Source organism: Cariama cristata, unplaced genomic scaffold, assembly GCF_000690535.1.
Source record: "Cariama cristata isolate BGI_N322 unplaced genomic scaffold, ASM69053v1 scaffold1842, whole genome shotgun sequence".
Lineage (NCBI taxonomy): Eukaryota > Metazoa > Chordata > Aves > Cariamiformes > Cariamidae > Cariama > Cariama cristata.
In genome coordinates this window covers 79,224-106,459 of record NW_009603022.1, presented here as the reverse complement: position 1 = coordinate 106,459, position 27,236 = coordinate 79,224, and the positions used below count along the sequence as shown (strand labels likewise).

At 42.7% G+C, this 27,236-nt stretch overlaps 1 protein-coding gene across 3 annotated transcripts in view; it reads left to right on the top strand.

Moving 5' to 3' along the window:
- Positions 1 to 7,131: 7,131 nt before the first annotated feature.
- MICU1 (mitochondrial calcium uptake 1) overlaps positions 7,132 to 27,236 on the top strand; it is a 97,913-nt gene continuing 77,808 nt past the window's right edge. For all 3 annotated transcript variants that reach the window (XM_009694987.1, XM_009694986.1, XM_009694985.1), the window contains exons 1-2: positions 7,132 to 7,292; positions 22,309 to 22,495. In XM_009694987.1, coding sequence (XP_009693289.1) covers positions 7,132 to 7,292; positions 22,309 to 22,495 — 348 coding nt within the window. The remainder of the gene's footprint in view (positions 7,293 to 22,308; positions 22,496 to 27,236) is intronic.

The window sequence follows — 27,236 nt, the reverse complement described above, 5'->3', positions numbered from 1 at the left end:
CCTGCTGGTCCTAACTTTCTACAGGAAAAGGCAGAAGTGTTATGTTTTCTGCCCCTCTGCCAACAGTTCTCTGACAAACCTTTGCTCTTCAAATTGGTGTTGCTTTTTTCCTCCTGCGAAAATGACTCCGCTTTAGTGCACCTACTCAAAAGACAGCCCGATTATTTGGGAATAACGATTGGAAAAAGAACACTTTTTACAATAAAGGACCTATTAAGGTAGAAGTAGGTCATGAAACAGGGTCATTATCCTTAATAAGGGGCGAGATAAGTTTTTTGTTTGTGGGTTGGTGTTTTTTTTTGTTTTTACAACTTTACTAGTTACCTCTGGCTTCTATGGAGATGCTACTAGGGAGCTTGTCAGTGTTGAGGTTTACCCTAGTGTTTTCTAGGTAGAAAAACCGAAGGAATGGGCTGCATTTTGCGGGGAGGGGAGGAAAGAAAAGCTTTAACCGGGAAAAGCATCATTTAGCATTCATTTCTGTGGAAGATTATGGTTGCCCCTTGAAAACCTACTGTGCATTGCTGGAAACTGTCTGAAATAGCAAGCAAATATTTTATCCTTGCTGAAGGTGCTGTTTTTAGTGCCGCTGCAGCAGATGTAACCAGTTTATTTTGTTTGGGTACACTCATTTTTCATTTGTTTCTCAAAAGCTGGAGTTCGTGGTGGCTACATCCGCTCAGAAGTCCTCTAGCGACTCAGCTAGCAGGTTGGAATTGGGATTGCTGTTGAGCTTGCCAAGTGATGTTTCTTCTGCCATTTTAGTTGTCGCCAAAGTCTTTATCTGAAGTAGATTTTAAGTTTTCAAAGGCATGTGGACAAAGATCTTTCCACAGTGAGTAAACTCTCCTATCTCCCTTTTGAAGGAAGACCAAGGCCAAGCTAACTACTTAGACTCTTATTGATAATCCAGTTGCAATCACTAATAATGCTTTATTAAACCGGAAGTTTTGTGTGCCTCTTCACAATGCATTGTCTTCTCTACTTAGCACTGAAAATGATTTTCAGTCTTGTCAGTTTTAATCTAGGCTGTGTGCAGCAGTGCTTGGGGTTTGTCACTCTTCTCTGGCCAATTTGCTCGAGTCGAAGGCGAAGCTCCTGTGGCAGCAGACTTGGTAGAATTCAGCATGGGTGACTTGTACAGCCCAAGGAGAGATGGGTCTTTCTTCTGTGCAGTGTTTACTATCTTGGGATGATTTGCAGTTCCTGGCAGACTATTTGTTTTCAAGCAGTGAGAGCCCAGGGTTGGGTATGTGGAGCTTAAAAATAAGGGAGGGATTAGAGCAACTGATAGTAACAGAGAAACTTACCTTTTTCTCATTTGAAACACAGCTAATGGTAAGGATGTATGCATTAAATTGAGGACAAGAACACCTGTGCGTGAAGGTGGTGGTTTAACAAGTTGGATTCCAACTAGCCATGGTTTTGGTGTTTTATTTTCACTTTTTGTCTTACAATGCTGAATGATTAATTTAGCAGAATAAAGCAACTCATGAGATGAGGATGGCATAAATAATGAAGTCTTAATGGATAACATCCTGGTAAAATGTTATATTAAATAAGCCACTTTAATGGCGAGGTGATTGCGGAACACCAAAATGTGTTGGTAGCGCTATGTTAGAGTGACTTTTTAAACATGTTCTGAAATGCAATAGTATGGCTTTAATAGCAGCTGCGTTCCAAGCAGAGGAAGGGTCAATACTAAATTCTGGTTGTTTGAGGGATGGCACTGATTGTCCCCGAGGGGAGGACGAGCAATGTTTGGGTGTAGTTACGGAGCTGTGGAGTTGGGAAGCGTGCATTTTCAGGGCTGAGGATTTTGGGAAGAGGTGAACCCTTACTGCAGTGACAGTTAAAAAGAAATTACCAGGCTATGGCTTAGGCTTTTGCTAAAGACCTGGCAGTGTGTTATCGATTGATGCTTGGTAGACTCTCCATCAGTTTGGATCATGCTCTGAAACAAATGTGGTTCCCCTCTCGAGTGAAATTAATGTGATCAGATAGTGCTGCAATCTCACACCTGAGAAGAAATTACTTTGCTGCTCGATTTCATTTTCGTTCTCAAAACTGATTTATGTGTCTTAGTAAGCTAATAACTTCAGTAATGTGAGTAATCCTTTATCTGAAAATTGGACTGGGTAATGTGAACATTTGGAGTTAGAGGAGGGGAAAAGAGCAGGAGCGGTCTGGTCTCTCTTGGGGATGGGGGAAGGAGTGGATCTAGACATCTCGGTAGCTGGCACCCTTTGATTGAATTGCACTTGTACAAGTCTCTCTCGCTGATACCAGTTTGTAAATGGGAAGTATGGAGAACTGGGGGGAGGAGGAGTCAAAAATAACTTAATTTTGGTGAAGGCAGGTTTGATGCTAAGAGGTGTTTTTTTTCCCCTGGTTTGTGTATCTCAGTTTATTTTAAGTACCTCTATATTAGCGTTGATGGCAAAACTTCTCTCCCAATTGCTTTGCCCTTTCCCTTGTGTCTTGATTTTTCCTTCCCATTGGATTTATTTGTTGTACTTCTTTCCCCATGGCAATTTTTCCTTCCCCTCTTCCCAATAATTCTCTTGAGAAGACAGAGACAGGAGAGCTGGGAGCTGAAACCCGCACTCTTCTGCTGCTGGATGTCTGCTTCAGGGCACCCCATGCCTTCTGGAGCCGATGTCGCTGGCTTCAGTGAGCAGGGGTGAGGTATAACTGACGATCAGGGCCTGAGATTGAAATAGGTAAAGGATTTTCCTACAGCGGCTGCTGGGTCAGGATGTCTTGGTGTGCGCCGGCAACGTCAAACTTTGGTTTTTCATAAACATATGGCTCCAGAAAGCTCTTTCAGTTCTTAGTGACTCCATCTCAGCCAGTCCCTGCAGAAGTCTTTATGCCTAAGCAATGCCTCGTAAATGCAAATCTTTTTTGAGAAGATCTTACTGCAGAACAATATTTTTCATTTAAATTTACAATTGACATTCCAAACTAATGTGCAAGCTTACTGTGTCCTAGTAAAATTGTTCAAGTAAAAAGTGCCTGTGAACGCTTCTCTGATTAAAAATTAAATACCCATCAGCTTATTCAGTTACTGTTCTCTCTCTTGCGTGCTTGTGCCACTGAGGCTAGCTTCGACAGCAGAAAGCTACTTTAAGTGTCTTTCATCTTAAAACCTGAGGCTGTTCTGAATTGCGAAAAAGGACTACAAAAAATTTGGTGCTGTGGGGTACCCAAGTGTGAAGAAGTCCCTTTTCCCCATGCTGGGCTACTTACTGCTCACAGTCTTGAAACCGTCAGCTACTTAAGGTGCTGGAAAAACATAAGCAAGTCTTTTTGTTCTGTTCTTTTGGTATCTGAAAAAGGATATAAGAGAGTTAGAATCTGCCACTACTTATGTGCATGGAAAAAATCCAGGGCTGGACTGCTGATGCTCTGAACATGGCTGGGAGGAGAAGCGGAGAGCCTGTCTGAATTTCCTTGCAAAACAGGTTAGCGGACAGAGGATCATTGTTTGGGGAAATAAAATATCCACATCAAGCCAGAATGTATATAGCTGTTGAAATAATTTTGCATTTCTTCTTTTGAAGCCATCTGGATGTCCTCAGTTTGAATGATGCCCGTCGTGTCTCGGATCGGAAGCGGTACTTTCCTAATGGGTTTGTGGGTTTCCTGGATGTCAAAGACGCTAACATGTTTAATGCTAAATTACAAATAAACGAGGCTTTAACCTGTTCCATCTTGCCAGCTGCTTGTACCCATAGAGCAGGGCACTGAGCACTTATGACCATGAGAGCTCCTGCAGCAGCCAGGGCAGAAACACAGCTTAAATCATGGAACCGGGGCACAAGAGCCTGCTGCCAAAGTGGACAGAGAGCGCCAGGTACCAGGATGGGCTGTTGCATCTTGTATGGGGTGAGGTGGATTATTTCTTTTTTTTGTCGTTGGGTTTTTTAGTTTTTTTGAATGTTTGGGCTCTGAGGATTGGGCTTTGGTGGAGCGACTCATATTTAGTGGTGGAGCACACAGTCAACAAAACTTCTGGTTTTAAATCTTCAAGTCTGTTGGTTGACTCTCCTGCTTAAAAAAAAACCAAAACAAACCAACAAAAAACCCCACCAAATGTCTTGTGGCATAAATAAAAGCAGATATGTCATTCTTTTCTGGAAAAAAGCCCCAACTATTGCTTTTGTCCAAGGATATTAATTCAACCTCTGAAAGTAACTGTAGAGCTGTTCTGAGCAAGAACTTAGGACTGGCTTATCTGTTAGAAACAAAACTACAATCTACAGATTCCTTGTAGCAGTAGTGCTGGAACATCATGATAACTTTTATGTTTGATCCTTATTTTCAGTATTGTGGAGTTAATTTTTTTCTCTGAGCTACTTTATTGTATCCTGTAAAAAAAAAAAAATCACTTATTGTATTAAATCATGCAAGAATGGAGATGGTTTCTTATTGTAAGTTGTAATCACATCAGTTCTTGGGAGTTTTATACTTTATCTTGGTTTGATTCCTTATCCTACTGCAGATCATGGTGTTAAGCTTTTCAGTGCTGCAGTTAGGGCAAGATGCTTATTTTTAATCTTTTTATAAGTGAGCACCAGCTTTCTCAAGTGATCTTGACTCAAATGCCTGGAGCTTTTAACAAAACATACCAAGTACCATGGCACTTTTGATTTAAAAAAAAAATAAAAAAATTTGAGAGATGGTAAAATTGCAGATGGAAAGCATGGAAAATTCAGCTTCCAAAGTGCTGTTTGTTTGTTTGTTTTTGTTCTGAGATAAGGATACTCTTTATTTTAGGGCTATTATGGGAACAGCTTGCTTTCAGCTCTCTTGGGCAGTTGCTACCAAGTGAACGCTGTCTAGGTGAACCGTCCCCAGCACCATCAGGGATGGAACTTACTTGGACAAAGCAGCTAATTTAGTGTTTCTTAGGGCTCAGACAGAGCAAACATTTATGCAGTACTAAAGCCAACAATCCGAAATGCTGTAAAAATCTCTTCAAGCTCAAAAGTAAGCACTGTGGGGCTTGATTTTCATTTTGACTGATTAAATGATGCTGGCAACACTTCCCTTATCCATTACATTTTATGCATATAAAGCTGTAATTAGGACAGGGAGCTCAAGTAAGGGCAACAGTAGCTTCTTGGTGAAAATAACGCTTGCAGATTTTTCTCTGCATATGTAACAAATTCGTCCCTGGAGATGAAATGGGAACATCAGGTTTGTGTGGATGGAAATAATTTTAAATTTGAAATAAGAACTGTTTTTCATAACAAATTCTTCTATTGTTCAAAGCTGGAGAAGGTTGGAGAATAAGCGCTGTTGGCTGGCTGTATTCCATTAAAACTTTTATTTAAAAGCCTATTTGTTGTTAAGTGAATAAACAAAATGGTAATGCTGACTGCAAACTTGCTTTTGAATATGTGCACAGATGAACATAAAATGGATGCTTTTCAGATGCGCTAGCTGTGAGCAGCGGAATTTGTGGTATTTGCACATAAACCAAGGTGGTGAGGGATAGACACCCTGTGGCTTTGCCCTACCCGTCAAGAGTCATATTGCCGCCTTCCTCTCAGCCTGCCGTAGCGTGCTGGTTCTTCATCCTATCTCCCTTGTCCCAGCACTGTGCAAAAGGCTTAGGTCTGATACAAAAAACTCACCGATAAGGGATTTGCTAATGATTTCTCATCATCTTTGTTTTCCTTCCCCTCGACACGTATTTCTTGATTGTGATGTGAAGTCTTCAGATGCACCTCTGACACCTCTTGCATTAAAAGATATCGAGCTCTGGCACTCAAAATTGTCTGCTGAATATTTTATGTGCGTCTTCCCTCCCTCTTCCTCTCTTCCCTTCCCTAAGTTCACATCACCGGTTCACATTATGAAATCCTGAGCTGCGTGTTGCTTTAATCAGCAGAAAAGGACAGTAATATATTCAGCTCTTTATAGTTGAAGTGGGGTAACGCACCGCACGTGTAAAATGTGTTTGCACAAAACGGTCCCGAGATTCTCGTTGTTGGAAGTTAATGGTTCGGCAGAATGGCACGTTGGCATCTTGTGTTGCAAAAGCACATAGAAACCAGCAGGTATTACTTTATTTTTGTATTCTGTGGTTATTTGCTGGCTGGGAATGTTTGGATAGAGCAACAAAAATGGGGAACAAAAGGAAAAAATTGGGCTACTGCTTCCCTGCTCTCCACTTCCAATGTTTTTGCTGACCTTGGGAATTCTCTTTCCATTCTGCTCCCAATTTCTTTTTTTAAGGCTGACCCCACGATCAGAGAATTGAGTTTGCATGAGTTAGAAATAAAACCTTTATTTCGCTAAAAGATGCAGCACCTTTTCAAAGGCAACATTTACCCTTCACCTTCAGTCTAGTGAGCTAGCAAAAATTGCATTGTCTCCTGTAGCTGGTGTGTGTGATGAGGTGACATTTTTGCGGTTCAGATTTCTCCGTTGTAATAAAGCTGAGATTTGTACCTCTGGTTTCCCATTTGTCTCTACTGTTGTGTGTGTAACAGGGTCTGGATTGTATTTTATGAGTTTTGACACTTTGAAACTTGCCTTATACTTAAAGTTCAATATAAATGTTTGGTGCCAGGCTAGCTAAAAAAGTTATTTAAGAACAGTAGGGTTTTTTTGGGGAAATTTAAAATGACTGGGTTGGGTTTTGTTTGGTAGGTTTGCTTGATACTTGGTTTAATTTGCCTTTTAAAATCCAGCTGTGACTTTCCCTCTGGCCAAATGGCTCTTATTTGCTGTAGTTGCTCGAAGATCTACCTGCATCTTCCATGCTTTGGCACTTGAGTGGGGGTGCACAAATATTTCTTCTTAATGAAATGTGCTGGGGAAACACTGAAGAGGAATTTGAAAAATGCTGTAAGAGCAGCTGAGTAAGTAGTTGCAAAGCAACAGCAAGGTGTGTCAATCAGGTGTATGCCAGCATGTAATAATTGTAACTTGCTGTTTATTAGACAGATTATGTGCCTATTTTGGAACAGCTGATGAACATCTGTGACAGTTATTTTCTGTAACTTTTCCTATTTTAGAAAAAATGCTAGCAAATCTCTGGTTGAGGGTCAGCGCGAGAGTCCACAACTGGAAATCATTTGTTTCTTTACTAATGTGTTGTTCTTATTCCACAGGATGTTTCGCCTTCGATTTCTTCCCATTGCGGCAGGGCTGTCTGCTGTTTCACGGCGTTACCATGGGATGGCACATCACCCCAGGACCAGGCGTAGGCTCATGGTGGCAGCTTTCGTAGGGGCGACTGCAGCTACGGCAAGTGCCAGATTCCTTTGGCAAAGGTAATACATTTTGTTTGTTTGTTTGTCTTCTTATTTTTTGCCTGAGACCGCATACTGCTTTAGTCCTGTGGTAAGTGCCTGCAGATGGATTTAAGATCTGCAAGAGACTTTGTAAAGCGTTATTGCTTGTCCTGCTTCTGCTGCATGGAAGGAATGGCAGTTGGTGACTCCCTGTAGCACTGCTTTGCTTCTGTGAGTAGTCAGAGATGCGAAAAAGCTCTGGACTGAAGAGTTTTCCTCTGTAGCTGTCCTCACACGGGCTGTTTGCCTTTGGTGGGGTTTGCTGCCTGGCTTCCCCCTGCGTGATGATGCTACAATGGGTCTGTGGTGTTGTGCAAAGAGAAATCGGTTGACTCGACCAAGCTGGGTGTAAATGTTGTGCTTTCAGCTTCTGGGAGGGTTGCCAAGGCACAGCAGGCTTGGCCAGGGGATGCTGCTCTGGTTTTCTTTGTTCTACTGACTGCTTGATATATAAAACGTAGCAGGGGAGCAGAAGGGGACAGTCCATCTTTTGGTGGTAAGGTAGCTGCACACAGAACTTAGGTAGTTTTAAAGAGCCGGAGTCTGAGGACACCTACTCATGGACCATGAGGCTCAAAGCTTGTTTCCGTAACTGTGGGGAGAAAGGGGATATTTGTGCTTGCCTGAGGTGACCCTCACTGAACCCTGGGCTGTGCCACATTTGAAATAAATCGAGGGCTCCCTTCTCTTCCTTCAAAATGTGGGAGCAGCGTGGCACCAGCAGTGTCAGTCGAGCTCATGGCTGCAATTAGCGTCTGAAAATAAAGTCTTCGCTGAAAACCCATCTTATTTTCATTCCAATATTTAGGTCATTTATTATTGCTGGTGCTCTGCTCATCTGTGTTGTGGCTAGAAGGCTCTAGTTTTAATGCAACTGGAGGAAGACCATGGTAATTGTTCTGCCTGTTCCTAGAGCTGTCAAACCTTGATATCTGCTAAAAGGAGTTGCTCAGGCTGAGGAAGAACACCGTGATCCAGCACAGTGTTGTCTTATGATGCATTTTGCTAATAATCTGCACTTCTGTAGTGCCTCTTTATCCACAGGACCTTAACCCGTCTGTGGGGATGGCCAGGATAACACCCCTTTTCAGGCAGGGGAGTGAGCAGGTTTTTTTTTTTCCACTTAAAACATCCTCAGCATGATTTTAAAGTAGGTAGGACATCGTGTCCAACGTAAAACTGTCCTAAAGACACAGAGTTAATATTTCCCTCTTGCAGCAGATTCACCTCCGCTTTTAAAAACAGCGAAATGGTCAGTTGTTGGCTTTGCCTTTTATCCAGGGGGAAGGTGCTTCCTGCAGCAAAGAGCTGCTGATGGTACGGGGTGACTTCGGGGAGTGATTTTTGGCTCCTGGAGTACTTCGCTGTTTCTTGGAGGCCCCTGGGCACTGTGGGCAGGCTTGACCTTGCTCAGCCGAGAGCACTGATAGAAATCAGATAAAGGAGAGGGGCAACCTCTTTGGGGTAGTGTGGTCTATGATCTCCCCAGTACTAATCAATTTGGAGAGCTTGACTTGCTCTTACTATTTGGTTTTGTCTTTCCTTGCTCCGTCTCCTTTGTCTTTTATAAATCTGTAAAACGCTACGGAGAATTGTACAGACTTTGCAGTATTCCTTTGCTATACGAGCCATGAAATAAATCCACAATATCGGTAACTGTAAAATAGAAGTACATCAAGGCTTACAATGTTCATTTAATTAATTACTTGGCATACAGCCATTGAATAAGAGGAAGAACAAAACTGGTATGTTTGGTGTAGGAAATAATTCATACTGACACCTGTAGAAGTTTTAAACAGACTTCCAAATAGGCTTTTTAACATTGTGTTTAGATAAATGAGGGATGAGGAACTGCAGATTTCTTTTGTCTTTCATAAGATATAAATTGGGTGATTAGTTGAGTTTAAGAATAGGTGAATACAGAATGTTTGTAATGACATCCTGCGTTATTCGGGTAGTTGCATCCTGAGTTGTTACAGTAAGTAGCAGTAAGTACAATGAATTAGTTACAGAAGGTAAATATGTAATATGTGTAGCCCGGGCGCAGGGACCGAATAAGCCAAGTGTCACTGAAAATCTAATTTATAGACTACAGAGAGAAATGTCCATGTGCATCTAAGTATTTACCCTTGGTAATAAGTAATTTTGATTTATTAAATGTTGCAGTGGTATTTAAATGGGAAGCAGGTTAGGGAGGTGCTTTGCATAACCAGTTCTGTTGGTGCAGTTGGGCTGTCGTAGGGCTGACCTTATGATGCTTGTTTACCTTTGGTTGGTGAAGCAACCCTGCTTTTGTTGTGTTATGAAACTCTGCTGTGCTGTGCAGTTAGTCTGAGAGGTCCGGCAGGTCCTAAGTGTGGCTCTCTTAGCTTCGCAAAGAATTACTGTCCCTGTGATGGCAGATGACTCTAGCGAGGAGCGTGTGCCTGCTAATGTTCTGCTTAACCTTGGCTGGTCTCTTAATGAAGCGGAGACAGTTCGTTGCCCTTTGAGTAGGGAATGCAGTAAGGGATGCTCTGCTGCAGGCTGTCCGTGAAGTTTTCTTTTAAGATGAAGGATGTCTCCCTCTTTTTGTTGTCTTATAATTATTTTTCTTTACAGATAAGTCATTATAGATGTAATAGGCTGAATCAAGAAGCAGTTGAAAATCTTATGCTTCTTGGGCTAGGTGAGTAGAAGATGATGCAGTGTTAGAAGAAGAGCAGTAATAAAAGGGAAAGAATATCCAACTTTTTTTTTGTCATCTACATAAAGCCTTGTCTAAATGCGCCAGCTCTTCTCTACTGCCATATGAGAGAGCAGCGCTGCATCTCTCCTCAGTTCTTAAAAAAAATCCCAAACTTTCTATTTCAAAACAAATCTCTCATACTTCTGATGATAGTGAGCCTTGCTAGAAGAGATTGATATGGTGATGCCTGTATGTGAACTTACCCATTCCACTACTTAGCATGAAGAAAGACAGGACTTCTCAGGTGGTTTCTGACTGTCATGTGCAGCCTGAAAGCAGTGTATTTCAGATTGATTCTGTAGGATATGCTCTTGAGCAGCATCAGAAGCCAGTGCTGCGGTAAGGAAGCCCACACAAAGGTAGAGGAGATGTCAAGGGTTGAAAAGATATATATATATAGAAACCCCCGGTGGTTATATGACGCAAGATAGGAAAGACTTATTTTGTGTCTTCCTAAGGTGGGAGGTGGGTTGGTGGGATCTTCATGTTTGATCCTCATCTATGCGTTAGCCTTCTGCATAGCCATCTGTGGCAGGTGAGTGTTGGTCCTGTTGTCTTCACTGTCCTCCGGGAGCTCCTGCTGCCTGTTCTTTGATGAAATATATTCATCTGAATAATTATGACAGGAGTAGCTAATGCTGCTCTCTTCTGCTGTGGTGAAGAATACTTCAGCAATGCAAGTAGCTGAGCTTAGAAGACTAACGAAGTTTACCCTTTCTAAGCAATAACTTAAACTCTGAGGAGTTCCAGCTGGCAGCAGAAGCAATTAAGTATCTGGGCATTGGTGTAATGAACTGAATTAATTAATTGAAATAAATCTTGGTGCACTCATTGGTTAATCTAAATGAGGCATTAATATATGAAGAAATACTGAACCTCACGGTTTGCGGCAAGCTTAGTGTTTATAAAAAATACTCTGTTACTGATACTCTTGTAAAGCTTGTGTTCTGTATTTGTAGTTCCAAATACCTGTTTGGAGTGTTATTAAATGGCCACCGATACGTTCTGTATGTCACAAACCTTCTGGCCTGAATCTGCAGGCATCTGAAAGCACTTAAATTGGCATTTCGGTGCTGAAGCTTGTCACTCAGTCAGCCTAATATTGAATGAAAGAAGAGAGCGAATGTACCTTTGGGGAGCACGGAAGGACCTCTGTAAACAGGGTCATACCACTGCTCTTCCTGATTGACTGGAAGTATTTAGTTATGCTTAATTTCTTACCCTTCCGCAAATATATTGGTGGTAAGAATAAGGGCGAGACATCTGTGTTACTCTGGAAGTTGCTTAACAGGAAGATCCTTTACAACCAGCATGTTTGTGTCTAACATGGTACCCAGTCCTATTTTTCTTCATCCCCTTGGCTTATACTGTGTTCTGCCTTTTGCCCCATCCTGTGCATATGTCGAAGTGATTAAACTTGATACCCCTCTGCCAACCCTGGCGGTATATTCTCATTCTTTTACAAGCTCTTCTTTTTCAGGCTCCACTCCTCACCAGCAAGCTGAGCTGTTTAAGTGCCGACTACCACTTCTGCCGATTTCATTCCATCTTTACCATTTCTTCCTCTCTTCTTCCACCCTTTTCTCGTTCAACCATCCTCTGTCAAGTGCTCAGCTGCTTTACTGGAAGATCCTCTGTAGGAAAGACCCTTCGTCTTCCTTGCTTTGCTGACCTTCACTGCTTTTTGTGTTTGGCTTTTTTCCATTGGCGCTTCTGAAGTTCATTTTGAAGCTTAAGTCAGCCCTTAGCTAACTCTGTTTAAGAATGCATTGAGTTTTTGCATCAGTGTCTTAGGGGCTTTACAGTAATTTGCTTAGAATACATTTTTAATGGCAGAATTGCTGGAAATATCTAAAATCTCAGTTTCAGCTGGCATAAAAAAAAATCTTTGTTCTGGTAAAACAAAGGAAACCACGTAAATCATGGTCAAGAGGGGAGAAACCTGTTTTATAGCTGTAAATGTGTCAGGTACTACTTAACCTGATGTAGGAGAGAAAAGACAAAAAAATGTAGGTGTTATCCATGTGAGGTTATTTCTGAGAGCTCTGCTGCTTTTTTTTTATTTCTTTGTGAGAGGTGACAGACTCGAGAGACTCTCCTTGGGATTGCTGTGCTGAGGGTTTTCTCCTAAGGCTTGAAGACTCATCGATCTATGAGTGGTGTCTTGAAAGAGCAATGTGTCCTTTCAGGTGGCTTTTAGCTTGGTATTATTTTTGCGCATGAGCATCAGGAGAAGGAAAGAATCTGAGCCAAAGTCAAAACTGGAGTCAATTAGGAAAACATCTGAACAGCCCTGGGAGGGAAATGACCTCAGCAGACTTGCAGAGCTTAGAGCATAGGTATTGCCCTTAGCCTGCAGAGCCCTGGGGTTTGATCAGTACATGTTCATAATATCTTCGTTAAATGTTGTATGGCGAATCAGAGCTGGGATTTGTGCTGAGAAGCCAGGGGGAAACACAAGAAACGGCTTTCTGAATCATCTTGGTTTGTTTCGACTTTATGGGGACTAGGCTTTGAATTCTCTGTCTCTTAACAAGATAAGTGTTATTTGAACCCTGGGTCTTTAATGTAACTGGAAATGGCACTTTTTAATATCTTTTTTTTTTTAAATACGGGTGCCCTCTGGTGGCCAAGTTCATGCTTCCTGCCTCCCCTTTGCACCATCTAACCACAAATACCTGCTCACCTTGCCTTCATCCCCAAGAGCGCGTTGGCCGTCCCCCGGTAGCTATCAGGAAAGCAACATCTCTCCAAGAAGTCTCATCATTTGGGAGTGGAGTAGGGGGGGAATAATTTCCTGGCTCAATAGAGGAAGCACAGAAATCGTAAATATCACTTTGTTTTGATTAGTTGCTGATTTGGAAGTAAAGTGCCAAGGCAGTCATTGAGTGTCACCCCTTTAGGGTCTAGTCTTGTCACGGCTGTCGCTTTCTTACGACATTCAGTGTCCACCACCGCTCGATGGCCCAGCTACCTTTTGGGCTGTGCTAAATGTTGGATCTGCAAGGAGGAAGCAAGGGAGAAGACTAGGGGTGGGCATAAAGTTCATTAATTAAGGCTTTAAAACAGAAGTTAGCTTAACCTTGAGGTTTTTTATTGCTTTTTGCTTTGGCAAACTTCTACACCTTCAGCTGTCTCCTGCAGTTGCCCATTGCTGAGACTTGCTGGTGGAAGCGATATGCTCTTTTTTGGTGTCTAGACCACATATGGGTTCATGTTATTGCTGCTCGTGGGGCCAGCTGAAGAAAAAAAAAGGCTTGTGAGGTTGAGGAGGCTTGGTTTAATGTGACGCAGCCCATCTGTTTTCAGTCTGCCCAAACAGCTGAGGGATTACATGAGGTACGGGCTGGGAAGAGAATAATGCTATGGAGTACCCTGGAGTTTTTGTTACAGCAGAACAGTTTTTAATTGGTATTAATATAGATGTAGTAGGGAACTGCTCCCTCCCTGACTTGCAGCTGAATTTGTTGGGACTTTTGTCCCAACAGCGCGAGGCCAAATTCTCAGAAGCCTGTAGCAATGTGAATGCATCCCAGGCTGGAGAGCAAAAAGTAGTGCCAGGAATGACCTTCTTTGGTCTTCCAGCTGTGAACAGCAGTATGGCCTGAAAGCTGTGATGTGTTAGCCTTGCCTCTGACTGACCTCCCGTGATCTTCCCGTGCTGTCTGCTTTTAGCTAAAGACCGGGTTTTATGGGAATTAAGAAATCAAAAGGGATCTTGTTTTCCCCCACACAGAATCTTGTAACCTACACACCTTTTTCCCAGAAGTCAGTTAAAGGTTTCACGCTCCTTTGGGTCCCCAAAAGTACCCTTTGGGTACCCACTAAGATGTTCCCTGCATCTAAACAACTGTCTTGCACATTCCAGCTGTGAGAGTCGGCTGTCAGATGCTCTCTTCCTTTCTTCTACCCCACTGACCTGCTCGAATTCCTCTCTAGTTCTAGAGAATTATTTTATATAACTTTAGTCCTCTGGCAACACCACTTATCGTAGCTCTACATTTGCTCTCTTATGTTCCTGTGTCCTCAGTGGAAATGAAGATGGATTGAGTAGCACGGTGAGGTAGACAAACACTGCTTGTTGGGAGTCTATAAAACCCTCTGGTGTGGAAACACCTGCTTTGCTCTATAGATGTGAATAGGCTTACCCATTTCTTACTGCCTTGCGGGACTGAGCCTGTAGTTTGCACAACAAAACCAGATGCTGCAGTGATTAATGTTGTAGCACATCTTCACTTAATGGCTTGTTGCATTATTGTGGATGGTCTGGGAAAGGGAACAGATGCTGATGAGAATTCATGTTCCTTCCCTGCCAGGTAACTGGGTGCTGGGGCTGCTCTCTCTTAAAAGTTCTTCACGATGCTTGATTATAGATACAGGCTAGTTAAACTAGATGGAAAATAGCGTGTTTTGGATTAGTGGACTTGTGTTCGTGTTTTATGTTAGTATAGAGATCCGATTTCTCTGTCCTTACAGATAAACTAAATATTTTCAAGAAACTTGGAGAAAATAAATATTTGAAAGTCACATTTCACGTCAGTTTTTCCCTAGTTTATATTTGATGTGTATAACATCATCTACACACTTGATGTGTATAACATGTCCTTCAGTGGAAATGAACTCCTTGCTTGCTTAGGGTACAAGTAGATGTAATACAGACTTCCCAGAATTACTGCTTGCCTTGGCTAAGCTTTGCTTGAGCTAGAGCTTGTCTCCCTCCGCTTCTGCGAGCAAGGCTCACTCAGTATTGATTTTTGAGAAACCATTGAGGGATGAGAATTTGTACATCAAGGAAATTGTTAATTGTCTGCGCTGTGAACAAAGCTCTGTGTTACTCTCTGCCTCAGTGTATGCTAGTGCCTACTTTCAGACATTTCTTGGTTTTGTTATTAAGTTACAGAGCTTTCCAGCTTGTTCCTCTACTGGGAATGCAGGCTATGATCAATTTACTCCTTTATCCCAGCCCAGGAGGAGTAAGCGCTCTGACTCTGAAGAACTTACCCCGCTAAATATTTAATTTGTGGCTTTTAATTGGGTAGGATTTAGAGGAAAAAGATGCTAAAAAGCTGAAGAGGCTGAGCACAGTAGCCTCAGAGTGCTGCATCGGTGCCAACCAGGAGAGTTACTTAATATTTAGGCTTGATTTGAGATTCCTGTACTTGTACATACAAGGCTTGCATTTGGCCTTAAGTCTGGGACTTACGATCAACTGACGATCCACTAAAGCACAAAGTGGCTTTCCCGTGTTTGTTGTGCCGAGATATTCCCCTCGCTCTTCAGCCGCCTTTATGGGTATTGTGTGCTTGCTTGTGCTGAGCTTACCGAGTAAGCGAGACCATAATTTCTAGTGCTCTCTGAATCTTTACTGATAGATGGCAGGGGACCCAGGGACTTTATCCTCTAGCTCATTAATGAAAAGATGTGGCATGGGGCTGGGAACTTACCCTTGTCAGGACTTGGGAGAAGCTCAGTCACTCCTTGATGATCAAATGCTCATATTTTGAAGCATGTTATTAAACAGTTTTTAATCCATTTAATGTTTTGTGTTTGATTTTTGTGTTGCTCTGGCTTATTAATCACAGTATCATTTAGTGACGTAATACAGTGTGAGAACTTGCATTTATCAATTGAACGCTACTGCAATTATCAACAGCACTGGTAATCTCATCAAGAAATGACATCTATTTAGCATAAGACTTATTTTCTATAAGCCCTTGTTGACTGTCATGAAATTCTTCTTTACTTAGAAAGCCTAGATCATCTTGTCTGCTCTGTCCAACATCAGTCTTTGTCTAAATAACAGGTCTGTCATAACACCTATTGCCCTGTTTTATTCTTGCTAAACATTCATAGCAACGAGTTAAGGCTTACTGAATATCAACAACAGTTGGGCAGAGAGTCTCAGCCAACTCTTCTGAAAACTAAACCTCAGACTTCTGCCGAAAGCTTTCTAAAGGCCTGAATAGAAAATACAGATCTGTAGTGTTGCAGTGTTATGTAGACCTTTGCTACCATTCAAGTGGAGACAGTCTGTCTGTGCTCTCCTGAGAAGATCAGGATATATAGAATATAAAGCATTATAAAGAGAGTCAGTGTTCACTTGGAAATATATGTTTCGGTCACTTCCAATAACACAACAATAACAATCTCAGTAACACAGTAAACAATAATCGCAGCTTATTACACATTGCTTGTTGTTTTTGATAACTCGGACAATAAAAAAAAAATCCGTGTTCTCTTGGTCATTGCTGTCTCCTTGGGTGCTTCTGTGTCCCTTATCAATTTTCCTACAGTATCTAGTTTTCAATTTGTATAGAGTACATTTAACTTTCTCTTCTTAACTTTTCTGTTTCCTTATTTCTACCTGGCTTGCTTTCTTCTGAACTTAAGTTGTGAGTTTTTTCACTTGCATTTTTTAGCAGTTGTGGCATCTTTCTCACCCTCGAGTATAAGCTTTGAATATCCAGTAAAACAATCTTCAGCAGTTAGTAGTTGTCATTCTAAGTCAGACATATTTGTATCCATTGATCTGGCTCATAATTTCAAACTGATAAAGCCAGGCTCATACAAACCCTCAAGTATTCTAAGAAATAGTAATAAAAAAGGGGAAAGAAAAGCTGTTCGGTGTTTGAGGGCACCTTAAAATGCTTGTGGCATCAGAAACTTTGCTTTGCCTCCCTATTCTTCCAACTTGAGTTTTTTGTTTTTTTTTCTTGAAAAGAAATGCTGCTGAATGACAGCAGTAAGCTTGCTGTCTTTTGGGAGGGACCACGGACAGAGAACAGGATGCCGACTGTGATCTTTCTGGGTTCTTGTGGTCCTCCTACCTCATGCTTCTTAGCACCTCTGCCAACCTCAGAGTTTTATTCAGTTACCTGGCCTTGCTGAACTGCCTGTGTGCCCAGGAGCAAATACAAGGGGAGTTGTAGCTGTGACTGAAAGCAACTGCTATTTTCTTGGGGCGGGGGAAGCTATCGTGCCCGTCAGCATTCAAAGTATGGTTTGACTCAAGAGAAGTTCAAGTGAGCGGTGCATTTGGGAGGTAAGGAGCACAGGCTTATGGTTCTGTGCTTGATTCTCTCTGTGCATGGCAGATGTAACCGAGTCACAGCTGCGTGCATTCCTCAGGGCTGCAGCTCGGGAGTATGATCCCGTACCCCACTCGGGGTGAGTTCTGTTTGGAAATGTGAGCGGTGTCTCCTGGATTAAGAAATTAACAGATTTATAGCTTAGGAGGACATTAGGGTGATGTCAGTAGGATGCCTCCAGCGTGTGTCATTAGGGTTGATGGCCTTCGTGAAGCAATTGCTTTCCCTTGCAGGCTATCTGGGAGTCATTTCTAAGGAGCGGCGTGTTATCCCACGCGATCCAAGTTAGCTGGTGAGACTGACCTACAACCGTTCAGGCTCATCATCTTCAGAGCAGACCCTTCAAAGGGCTTGAAGCAAAGGTCCTCATGCTCTGGCGTGTCCGTCTGCGCCCACGTGCTGGTGCTTAAACTGGTCTGCAGCAGCGGAGTGTGGGAGGAAGCATGAGAAATCAGCTAGTCTGCTGCCAAGGCAGGGCTGAGTGCCTCTAAGCTAGTCCTGACAGGCAGCTGTCTCGCCTATTTTTAGCAATTTGCTGGTGATGGAGAGAGCAGTGATGGAATAAATCCTCGCTGGCAGCTGATTCCAGTGTTCCCCTGTGCTTAATATTAAATGCTTTCTGTGTATGTATATGTGTGTGTGTATGCACAGGCTTCTCCTTCTTTCCCCAGTGTGTAAGTCTCTTCCCTTGGGATTTCCTTAGGCACGTCCTGCATCTTGTCCTGTCCTTGCTGGACCAAGAGAACAGTCCTGCAGCAACCGTTTTATATATATTACAGTTATCTCGCCTTCCTCTTTTCCATCTTACTTTTAGCAACCTGACTTATTTAGATTAGTTTTTCCCACAGCGTGTTCTGGACCCTTAACCATGCCTGCTGATCCCTGTTGGATCTTCTCTGGTTGGTCCAGCTCTTCCTTGGAGCGCACCGTCAGTAGCTGAAGGTGCTTTTGGTGGGGACGTTCCTGCTGCTGGCTGGGGTGGAAGGAAGGATATGCACATCTCACGGACTACGCTGCTGGCTCCTTATGTTCTTAGACCTATTTTAGGCAATGGCTGGTATCCAGAGCTGTCTCCTCAGTCTAATTGTTCACGTTCACCTCTGGAATCTGTCTTAATTTTGGTGTGTTCGTTGCAGTTCTTGCCACAAATTCATTGTGCTAATTTATGTCATTGTCAAGTACCGTGAAAGATGGGGAAGGAAGCAAAGTAGTAAGAAGTCCTGTGAGCTGGGTCACATCCTGAAAAATTGGGCTGTGGATCTTCATTGTTTCTGGTTAATTTCTTATTAAAGTTTCAGCTAACTAATTTAGTCACTGAATATGGTTGAGCTGAGGGCGAGACAGTCCTCCTTGCTGAAAGTACTCCCAGTCCCTGGAGGTTGCCTATTTTTATGAATGTTGTGTCCAAGCTTGCTTTTGCATTTCAATATGAAAGCCTGAAGTTTTAAGTGGTTTTTAAAGCTCACTTGGATGTCTCCAGATGTTTACCCAGAAGAAGAGTGGTAACTCTAGTCAACTGAAGAACACGTCTGTCAGGTAGGATTCCTCTCTCCTGCTTCTGGTTTGGTAGCAATGTTTTTGCTGACTCCTGAGTGCCCAACTTCTTGTTAGATCTCCTACATTTCCTTCTGAGACTAAATAGCATCTGATAGCTAAATACTTTCCTACTGCCCCCAGGATTAGAATAACTGAGTGCTGTTGTCTCTGGCACAAAGCTTTGTTATTTTAGCACACTGTTCTGCTTCTATCACTCAAAGAAGAAAAATACTTTAAAGTGAGGGATTGTGATGTCTCTAACTGTAAGACATGCAACTGTGTAGTATTGTGCCAATGCCTGGTGTGAGTCCCAGGATCCTCGGTGGAGGGTATATCCTGTGATTCCATGTGTTTGACTTCCTTAAAGAATGATTTGCTAAGTGAGAATTTAGCATCGAGTGCTCCTTTGGGGTAGCTAGGTGGTTTTCTTTGGGGATGATGAACCTAATCTTAGATTTGGCTGTTGGCTTTTTCCAAGGATTCAAAGAAGAGGTTACTAAGTAGGTGGGAAATACACGCTTTGCCTCAAATTCAACTCACTGGGGGGGACACACACACACGGACCAGGGGGGCTGGAGCCTGGCAGCTGGGATCCAGGGCAGGCACGCTTCGTGGAAAGAGGCTGGCAGCTAGTCTTGGCACACGGTGAAGGGAGTCTTTGTATTTTCATTTCCTTTTTGTGCCGAAGCTGTAGCAACAGGTGTCCCATTGGAAAGTCAATCTCATCAAAAAAGGAGGTGAAGAGCCTTCAGTTGCTGATGGCAGTCCAGCAGGGTGGATGTTTCTGGAGCTATGGGGTTTTTCCAGCCATATTCTGACATCTGCATTGAAAGACTCCTTTATGTAGGTGCAGTATGGCAGTTGCAGTTGTTGGTAGCCAAGGATTTCAACAGAGGATGGTTGTGCGGGATGTAAAACACACAGAGTAGTAGGGGTACGTGGAGAGCAGATCCTTCAGTGGTTAATTCAGTGAGTAGTTTGGGCTGTGGCCTGGAGCTGAGGAATAGCAGGTACTGTTTAAAACCTTGCTTGAGAAGTAGACTACAAACTCTGCATTTATTCTCGTAGCTCGTTTTGCTTGTATGCTGGGATGGTGATCTAAATGGAGAGCAGAGTTAATTACAAGGGAAAAAAAGCTGACTGTATTCAAACAGCCTGCATCTGTATTGCTGTACCCAACTGGTTTGACAGTGTGATAGATAGAAGGAATACGTGGGATTTGCTGAAAACGTTTGATTTTGAATTTCATCTATCCCTTCCCTGGTTTGTTAGCTGTCAGTCAAGCATTTCAGGAGCAAATGTTTACTGATACAGGTATTCTCTGGCATGTTTCATATAGAATAGCTTGGTTGTGTAGATAAGCAATCAATTTTCTGCTGCTTTTCTGTCCCCAGGACCTTTTCCCAAGAGATTCTTTCAGAGCTACTTAAGACAGGAGTCCTGCCTACACAAAGGCTTTCCTTGTCAGTGCTGCTGGTGTAGCCTCAGCTGGCAACAACTTATTCTAGCAAACTGCGTATCAGCCAAAACCACAATTCCGCATGGATGTGCTAGTGCTGATAAAACTTTCAGGAGAGGTGCCAGCGTGGACTTCATGTTCCAAGAGACAGATCATTGCCTGGCTCTTTTGGGGAAATAATTTCCCTATCTTAAGATGCTTGTGGAGGGCTCAGGTTTGGATCCTGTCTCTGAAAGTTTGGTTCAGTGGAGTTCTTAAAGATGATGCTTTGCTTCAAGACTTAAGAAAATATATTGGCAAATAAAGGCTTGGGACCTTTTCAGAAAGGAGGGACTGGCATGTTAGACTCCATTTTGTGTGGAAAGGCACGGTTAGTACTGTCCTTCACTAAGCATTTGTGTATTTTATTACATCAAAACCTTGTGATGGAGTTGTATTCTGTCCCAGCGTGGGCTAGAAACCTCTGAACTGCTTTAACCGAGCCTTAGTGCCGTGGGTTATTGCATTTCAAAGCAATGCTGGCCTCTTGGTGGTGGTTCAAGTGCTTTTGGTACTTTGCTGAAATAGTTGTCACCATATGATCAAAAGTTAATTTGCTTTCATCATGATTCACTCTATTCTTAAGTAGGCTTTTGGGGAGTTTATTCTAGAATAATAAAGTTTTTGCTTCCCACCAGTACTGTGGATGGGTTTGAGTTCTTTAGCCTTTCCACATCTATCCTGTACTGTGACTGTTTGTGGATTACTGGATGCTAGTAAGGAGTGAGTTGTTTTGGTTTTTTGTGGTTTTTTTTTTTTTTTGGTAGCATTTAAATTAATTGAAGGACCACCTACCCTCATTTCTTCTTCTTGGAAGATGATGCGCTAAGATTCCCTCAAAGCCGTGTATTGCTGGGGAGACAGGCACAGACTCTTCTCTGTTAATTTTATGTACCACATCTGTGTTTTCTAGGAAACTGGTAGGATGAAATATGCGTAGCCTTTTGCTTGGAGCTTAGGAGACCTCAAAAATCTTGATTTGTTTTTCTTTTTCTCCCAAGGCAGCCTTTTTTGAATAAATTAATGCAGCTGTAAGTGACCATGTTCATAGTTACAGGGAGTACCAAAGTACCAGCCTTCATCTGAAGGCTGCTGGCTAGTGACCCTAACTGTGTGCGAGCCCTCTACCCTGTGATTAGTCCAAAATAAATCACTAGGAATGCAAAGTAAAGGCAGCTTTGCTTAAGTTACAGGCAGGCTAGGATGTTTGCCTGAGCTGTTTGAGCCCTTTCGAAAGAGAGATACTTTTGTCAAACCCTTCGCTTTGTTGCTTGTGACATGTTCACATATCCTTAGATTATAATTTCACTGATGTTAATGTGGTCTGAGCTCTGTCTGGTTATAAAACCACCTTACAGATAAAGCATAGGAAAGTCATAGCCTTGTTTGGCTTATGGATTTATCCTGCTTTTTATTTAACCACCCTATTGCCAGTTGCAATTCTGTGAGTTGCTCATTGCTTAGACTGAGCGATTTTTGAGTACTGAGTCTTGATCTACAAACAGGGTCGCTGAAGATCTTTGTATTTGAACAGCAAGGGAAGAGGGATCCTTTGCTCTGCCAGAGTTGTATTTCCAGCTTGCGGATAAACAACTCCAGTTTTTGTTGTCACAAATCCTGTAGCACTGGAATTTAGAAGAGTCATTGTTGAAAGAGGGAAATAAAATAGCCTGTCACCTGCTGGAGATAGAAAATAAATCAGTTGAGCTGAAACAAAGAGGCTATTCTTTCTGAATCCTGCAGTGCTGATGGTAAAACACATTTCTATCACTTTATATAAATCTTTTTTGGGGGAGTGGGGGTGAAATTTAGTGCTAGAGGAGGTATGGTATGCCCTTCCCAATCTTTCTTGCATGTGTAGTTTTTGGGACAGGGTACAATAATTCACAGAGTGATTTACTGTGGTGTTCTTGGACTGAGAAAACTTACTGTGATTATTAGTTTGGGGTGCAGGGAGGTGGAAATTTGATTACAGCAGGGAAAACCACACAATGCTCCAAGGAGAGTGATCACTTCTTTGCTTTGCAATCCTCCACGCTGAACTGTAACAAGTGTTTCATTCAGGGAGAGGCTTGCAGGGCCATCTTTGTAGCCTTAGCGCCTATCTCAGTTTCCTAAACCGGTATTTTCTTGTCCTTTGTACAGGGCCTACGCAGAAGACTCGTCCTCTGTAAAACACGATCCGAGGACAGAGCCAAGCGAGAAGGTGAAGCACGAGGAGGAGGAGGAGGAGAGCAGCGGCAGTGAGGGTAGAAAGGCTGTTGCATCGGGCGATGAGGAGGCTCAGCCGGAAGGGAAGAAGAAGAAGCGTTCTGGATTCAGGGACCGTAAGGTACCAAACTTGGGTGTGTTACACCTGCAAACATTGCGCTGCAGTAGAAAAATGGAGAAAACTTGCAGAACGTTTTACTCAGATTGTGGTACAGTGCGTGTATAGAGTCTGGCTTTTGCTCTGTACTTGTCTTTGTTTTCGAAGGGACCTTACTGTTTTGGGAACCTACTTTGTTGGCATGGTACCTTGAGTTTCTTTAGGTTGAAACTTGTTTATTTGGAAAGCAGAGTAGACTCTGAAATGGAGACCTTTCTTCCCATCTCCAGTTGGATGTCTGAGAAGTGGCTCACAGAGAAATCAAGGCTCCTGCCTTGATGGCCGTTAGGACAGTGCATGCAAAGTAGGGAATCAGTGCAAAAGCTTTCGAACCATCTAGGGCATCCAGCATGTGTGTGTCTCTGAGTCCATCCATTCGCCTGTGAACACACGCAGTGTCTGTAGGAAGAAGCAGAGGATGTGTGTGGAGGGGAGGGTTATAGAAAAGGCATGCTTTTAATTTTTCCTTTAATTATTCCATGTAAATGTAGTTGTTGAAATACAGCCTCACTCCCTAATCATGGTTAGTTGTGTCTCTCTTGATGCTTATGCCTTTTGTATCGAACACATTTTCAAGAGCAGGAAAGCCTGAGTAATGAACTGTATTGTCAACTTGTGACCTGCCTTCACTGTGGGGCAATCCTGAGAGCTTTGAGCTCCTCAGAGCTGTCTGACAACTAGTTTGGTACTATCTGTAACCACTGTTATTACAAGATGTACGATTTGGGCTGATGGAGAGTCCTGTAACTGAGAGTTGGCAGGCAGCAATATTTTATTTTTTTAAACCTGTCCGGATGTCGGCTTTATTGGGCTGTGTTTGATGATTTAATATCTTTGCAGTGCCAAAGAGGAGAATGGGAGTATGTGCTCTTCACAGTTCCTTTCTGTATGATTTGCTTCTGATAATTATTTTTAAGTCCGTAACCTGGAGGCTGCATCTCATTAGCTGTTAAATTGTGGATGGTCGTATAGAGTGGCTTAACGACTTTTCATAAAAAATTAAGAGCTGTTTTGTTTGAAGTTGCTGAATCATATTCTGTTCCTGGTTAGAGTAGATTATACAACTTGAAATTTCAAGTGCTTTGTGGTATTTGGGGCTCCAAACTCTCCCTGTTGTGACATGCTGGTGGCAGCTCAGTAAAGTTACGCTGTAGGATATTACACTGAGATATTCAGAATGGTCCAGGAATATGGCTTCTCGGCTTCTGCTAATTTTCTTGGCAACTGGATGTCAGGTACTCTGACAGCTTCAGCGAAACTTTGACTCTTGCCAGTACCGCTCAAGAAAAGCAGGTTATTTTTTCCAGGCTCAGCGGATGGAGGCAGGTTGCTAAGAGCAAAGAAACAATCCCCCACCTTCATCCACACTTTTTTTTTTTAAAAAAAGAAAAGAACATTTGTTGATACAGTGAACTTAGTGATTGATTTTTATTTTTTTTACTTTTGTCTTTTGTGTCTGGTTGCTTCTGACTAGGGAAGCCAGAGAATGTTTGTTTGCAGGAGAGGACTTTTATGCCAGTTGTTAGGAGACGTGCCTACGTTGACCAGCTCTTTGTTTCCCATACTAGGCAGGGAGGAATATGGCCGTGCTTTCCAAATAAGACACGAGTCAGGCACGGAGGGTGCCCAAGAGGTGCGGTGGGAAGGACGTGCAGCCTGGATCCCTTCTCAGTCCACAGCCTGCCTTCCTCCTACAGTGCTCAACTCGGGAGCAACGATTTCAGCGGGGAGAGCACTGTTTAAAACAGACCTCACAATCTTTTTGCCAACACGAGCCCTTTTCTCTCCAGCCTTAAGACGGAATGTACCTTCCGTGACCTGAATGCCAGTGTTACTTTTGCTCCCTTTAATGCAGGATATAACCGGCAGTCTCCTAGGTGCTGGCTTTCGTGTTTGTTTGAGCGGCTCTGTTGTGGGCTTGGTGTTTGATCAGCAGTTGCCCTAGTGAGTCATCTCAGGAGGTACGTTCAAATGTTTCCAGCCCGGATGACAGAGGAAGGTGTGCCCCGACTCCTGACTCAAAGTCAGAGCTGCTTGCAGGATGTGCTGCTCCCCTGATGAGTTGTGTAGCACCTAGGGAATTCCTGACTCCTCTATATGTCGTTTTTTTTTTTTTTAAAAAATGAAACACCGCCACCCACAGTAAAAATCTTTTCCAACTCTTCCCATAATTAATTGAAAATAGTGTGGGGTTTTCCTTGAGAAAAAATTAAGCTTAATTGAAAGTGTTTTAACACTTGTTTGTTATCCCAATGTTGCTTTTAATGAAGGTGATTATTAGTGTGAAATAATAAATTAGGCTTGACACTGCTATTTTGGGTAGTGATTCAGTGAAGAGCAAGCTGAAATATAAATCACTCAGCATCTGCTGAGGCTGGTGCCAGCATCGCGTGTGGATGGTTCCTGGGCACATACTATTTTGCAGGCTCTGCAATGTATAGGTCCTGACTGTGTAAGGCAGAAAAGGAAAAGATTATTTGAGTCCTTTTATAGTTTGAAGGCTAATGAGCGGTAATGCATGATGTGGGTGGGCTGATGTGCTAATTAACTTGCTAGAAATGTTTGCATGCAGCCTTAGGACTGCTGTATCAAGATCTGCCTGCAGGCTTTGCTGGGTCCTGCAGGTATGCTGCCTTAGGAGTGTTAGTTGTGCCGAGACTTCATTTCAGTTTGTGTTACAGTAGGAAACCCAAAGAAAACGAATCCTAATTAATTTACCCTGCTAAGATGTGTGTGCTGTTGCATGGTCAGGGAGGCCCTGGTGATGCTCTGGGAGTGAATTGAGATGTTAATTTAGAGCTTTATTTTCATGTCTGTACAGGATTTAATTTTTTTTCCTTTTAACCTGAGGCTTAACATAAACGTTGACTGTCTCAACAGCAGCTTTGCTCTTGTAGAGCAATAGGGATTACTTGCTCATCTTTCTCCTCTAGTGCATGTTCTCTTAACAAATGCCAAAAAGGGACTTTTCCCTTTTGGTCACGTAATTTTTCTGGAGGCCCCTGATAACATGAGGCTGCAGTTTTGGAGGCAGGATGAGAATTTTTGGCAGGTCTCCGCTGCATGGAGGACTGGTGGGGGGGAAGGCAGCTGCCTGGGTGCATGCTTTGCCAGGAAAGTATTTTGGAGTATTGCGTAGGTGAGAGGTCATGGGAAGAGAGACTGGTCTGGGATGATTTTATTTATTTTATGATTATTTTATTGTTTCAAAGCAGTGAAGAAAAAAAAAACCGAAACAAAAAAAACCACCTCACAAATGGTGGTGCGTACACCCAAATACATATGCACATGCTTTTATGTCCACGTTTGTATAGCAAGATCAGGGCACCTGTATTATCACCCACTTCATGTTTAGCACCCACTCTTGAATAAATGAGTTGTTCCCATTTGCAGGGTCTTGGCTGTTCCCTTCTTGACCTGGCTTCGTATTTAATCCAGTCTTGAAGACAGAGGGATGAGTTGTAGCATATTCGTTAGTTTTTGCCAGCTGATTAGATCATGTTAGTTCACGAGAATGAGGTAATTGTGAGTTCAGCTGCAGGCAAAAGGGAAGAAGTAGTTCTGCGTTTGCTCACTTATTGTAGGGAAGTTTGAGGAAGAAGTGTAACTTCAGTGGTGATGAAAACATCCTGTGAGATACTAAACAAGCGGTTTAGATAAACAAGCATTTTTAGTTTCTACTTCTTGGTATAGATTGTGAGTTATTCAAGACTGTTCTTTCTTATAATTTTTCAGTAATGTATTTGCCCTGAAAACCGGTTTTGTGTATGTCACAGCTAGTTGCTGGAACTCAAAAGGATGCAAATAATTAAAACTAGTAGTAGCTTCTCATGAAACTTTGAGTAGCTGTACATAATGACGTTCCCTTCCGGATCTGAATCTCAAATCGCTTAACAGGTAACACTCATTTGTTATACTGCAGTGGGCTCAGAGGGGCTGCTTTGAGCACTCGTGGAGATGGTAGGTCAGCTCAGCTCTCTTCAGCCAGACGTGGCAAACTTTGCATCAGATGATGATGGTCATTAAAAATCCTTAATTTCCTGCTTTGTTGTCTGATGCTGCTCTGAGACCTAATGCCAGAAGAGGTGGTCAGCTCTCCACCTGCTGCACACTTGGGTCCTATTTTTGTGAAGGCATTCAGCTGCTTTTGTTGGAGGAGGGGAAGCCCAAAACCGCTTACATGTTTCTCATGAAACCACAGACCGCATGGGGACAAACCTCTGGGTTTGCAGATCTGTGGGGTGGTTGTGCTGAGACAGGAGACTTTTTTTTTTTGTAGCCTGTGTCTATAGTAAGCTTTTGTGAGCCATGCTACATTGCTTTGGGAGCAGTATGTGGCTTTTGAGTGACAGACTGACCCTTCCAGCTCTAGAGCCACGTATTCAAAAATGCTTCCTTGTGAGTGCCTGGCAGTCATCCGAGGAAGCTCTTCGTTTAGCAGTACGCAGGGATAGAAGATGGGATGGCAAATGATCTAGGAAAGGGCCAGGTAGTGAACAGATGCTTTGCTTCTGTTGCAAGTGATGATTGTGGTAGTCTTGAGGGTGCAGTGTGGATCTGAATGGGGTGTGGGAAAATTACTGTGCTTGAAGTCAAACCAAAATGTAGACTGCTTAACATCAATAAAGCAGGGGCCTTGAGGATCACCCTGAGCTTGGGATAAGAAAGAGCTGGCAGTGAAGTTGCTGGGCTGGTAAGGAGGAGT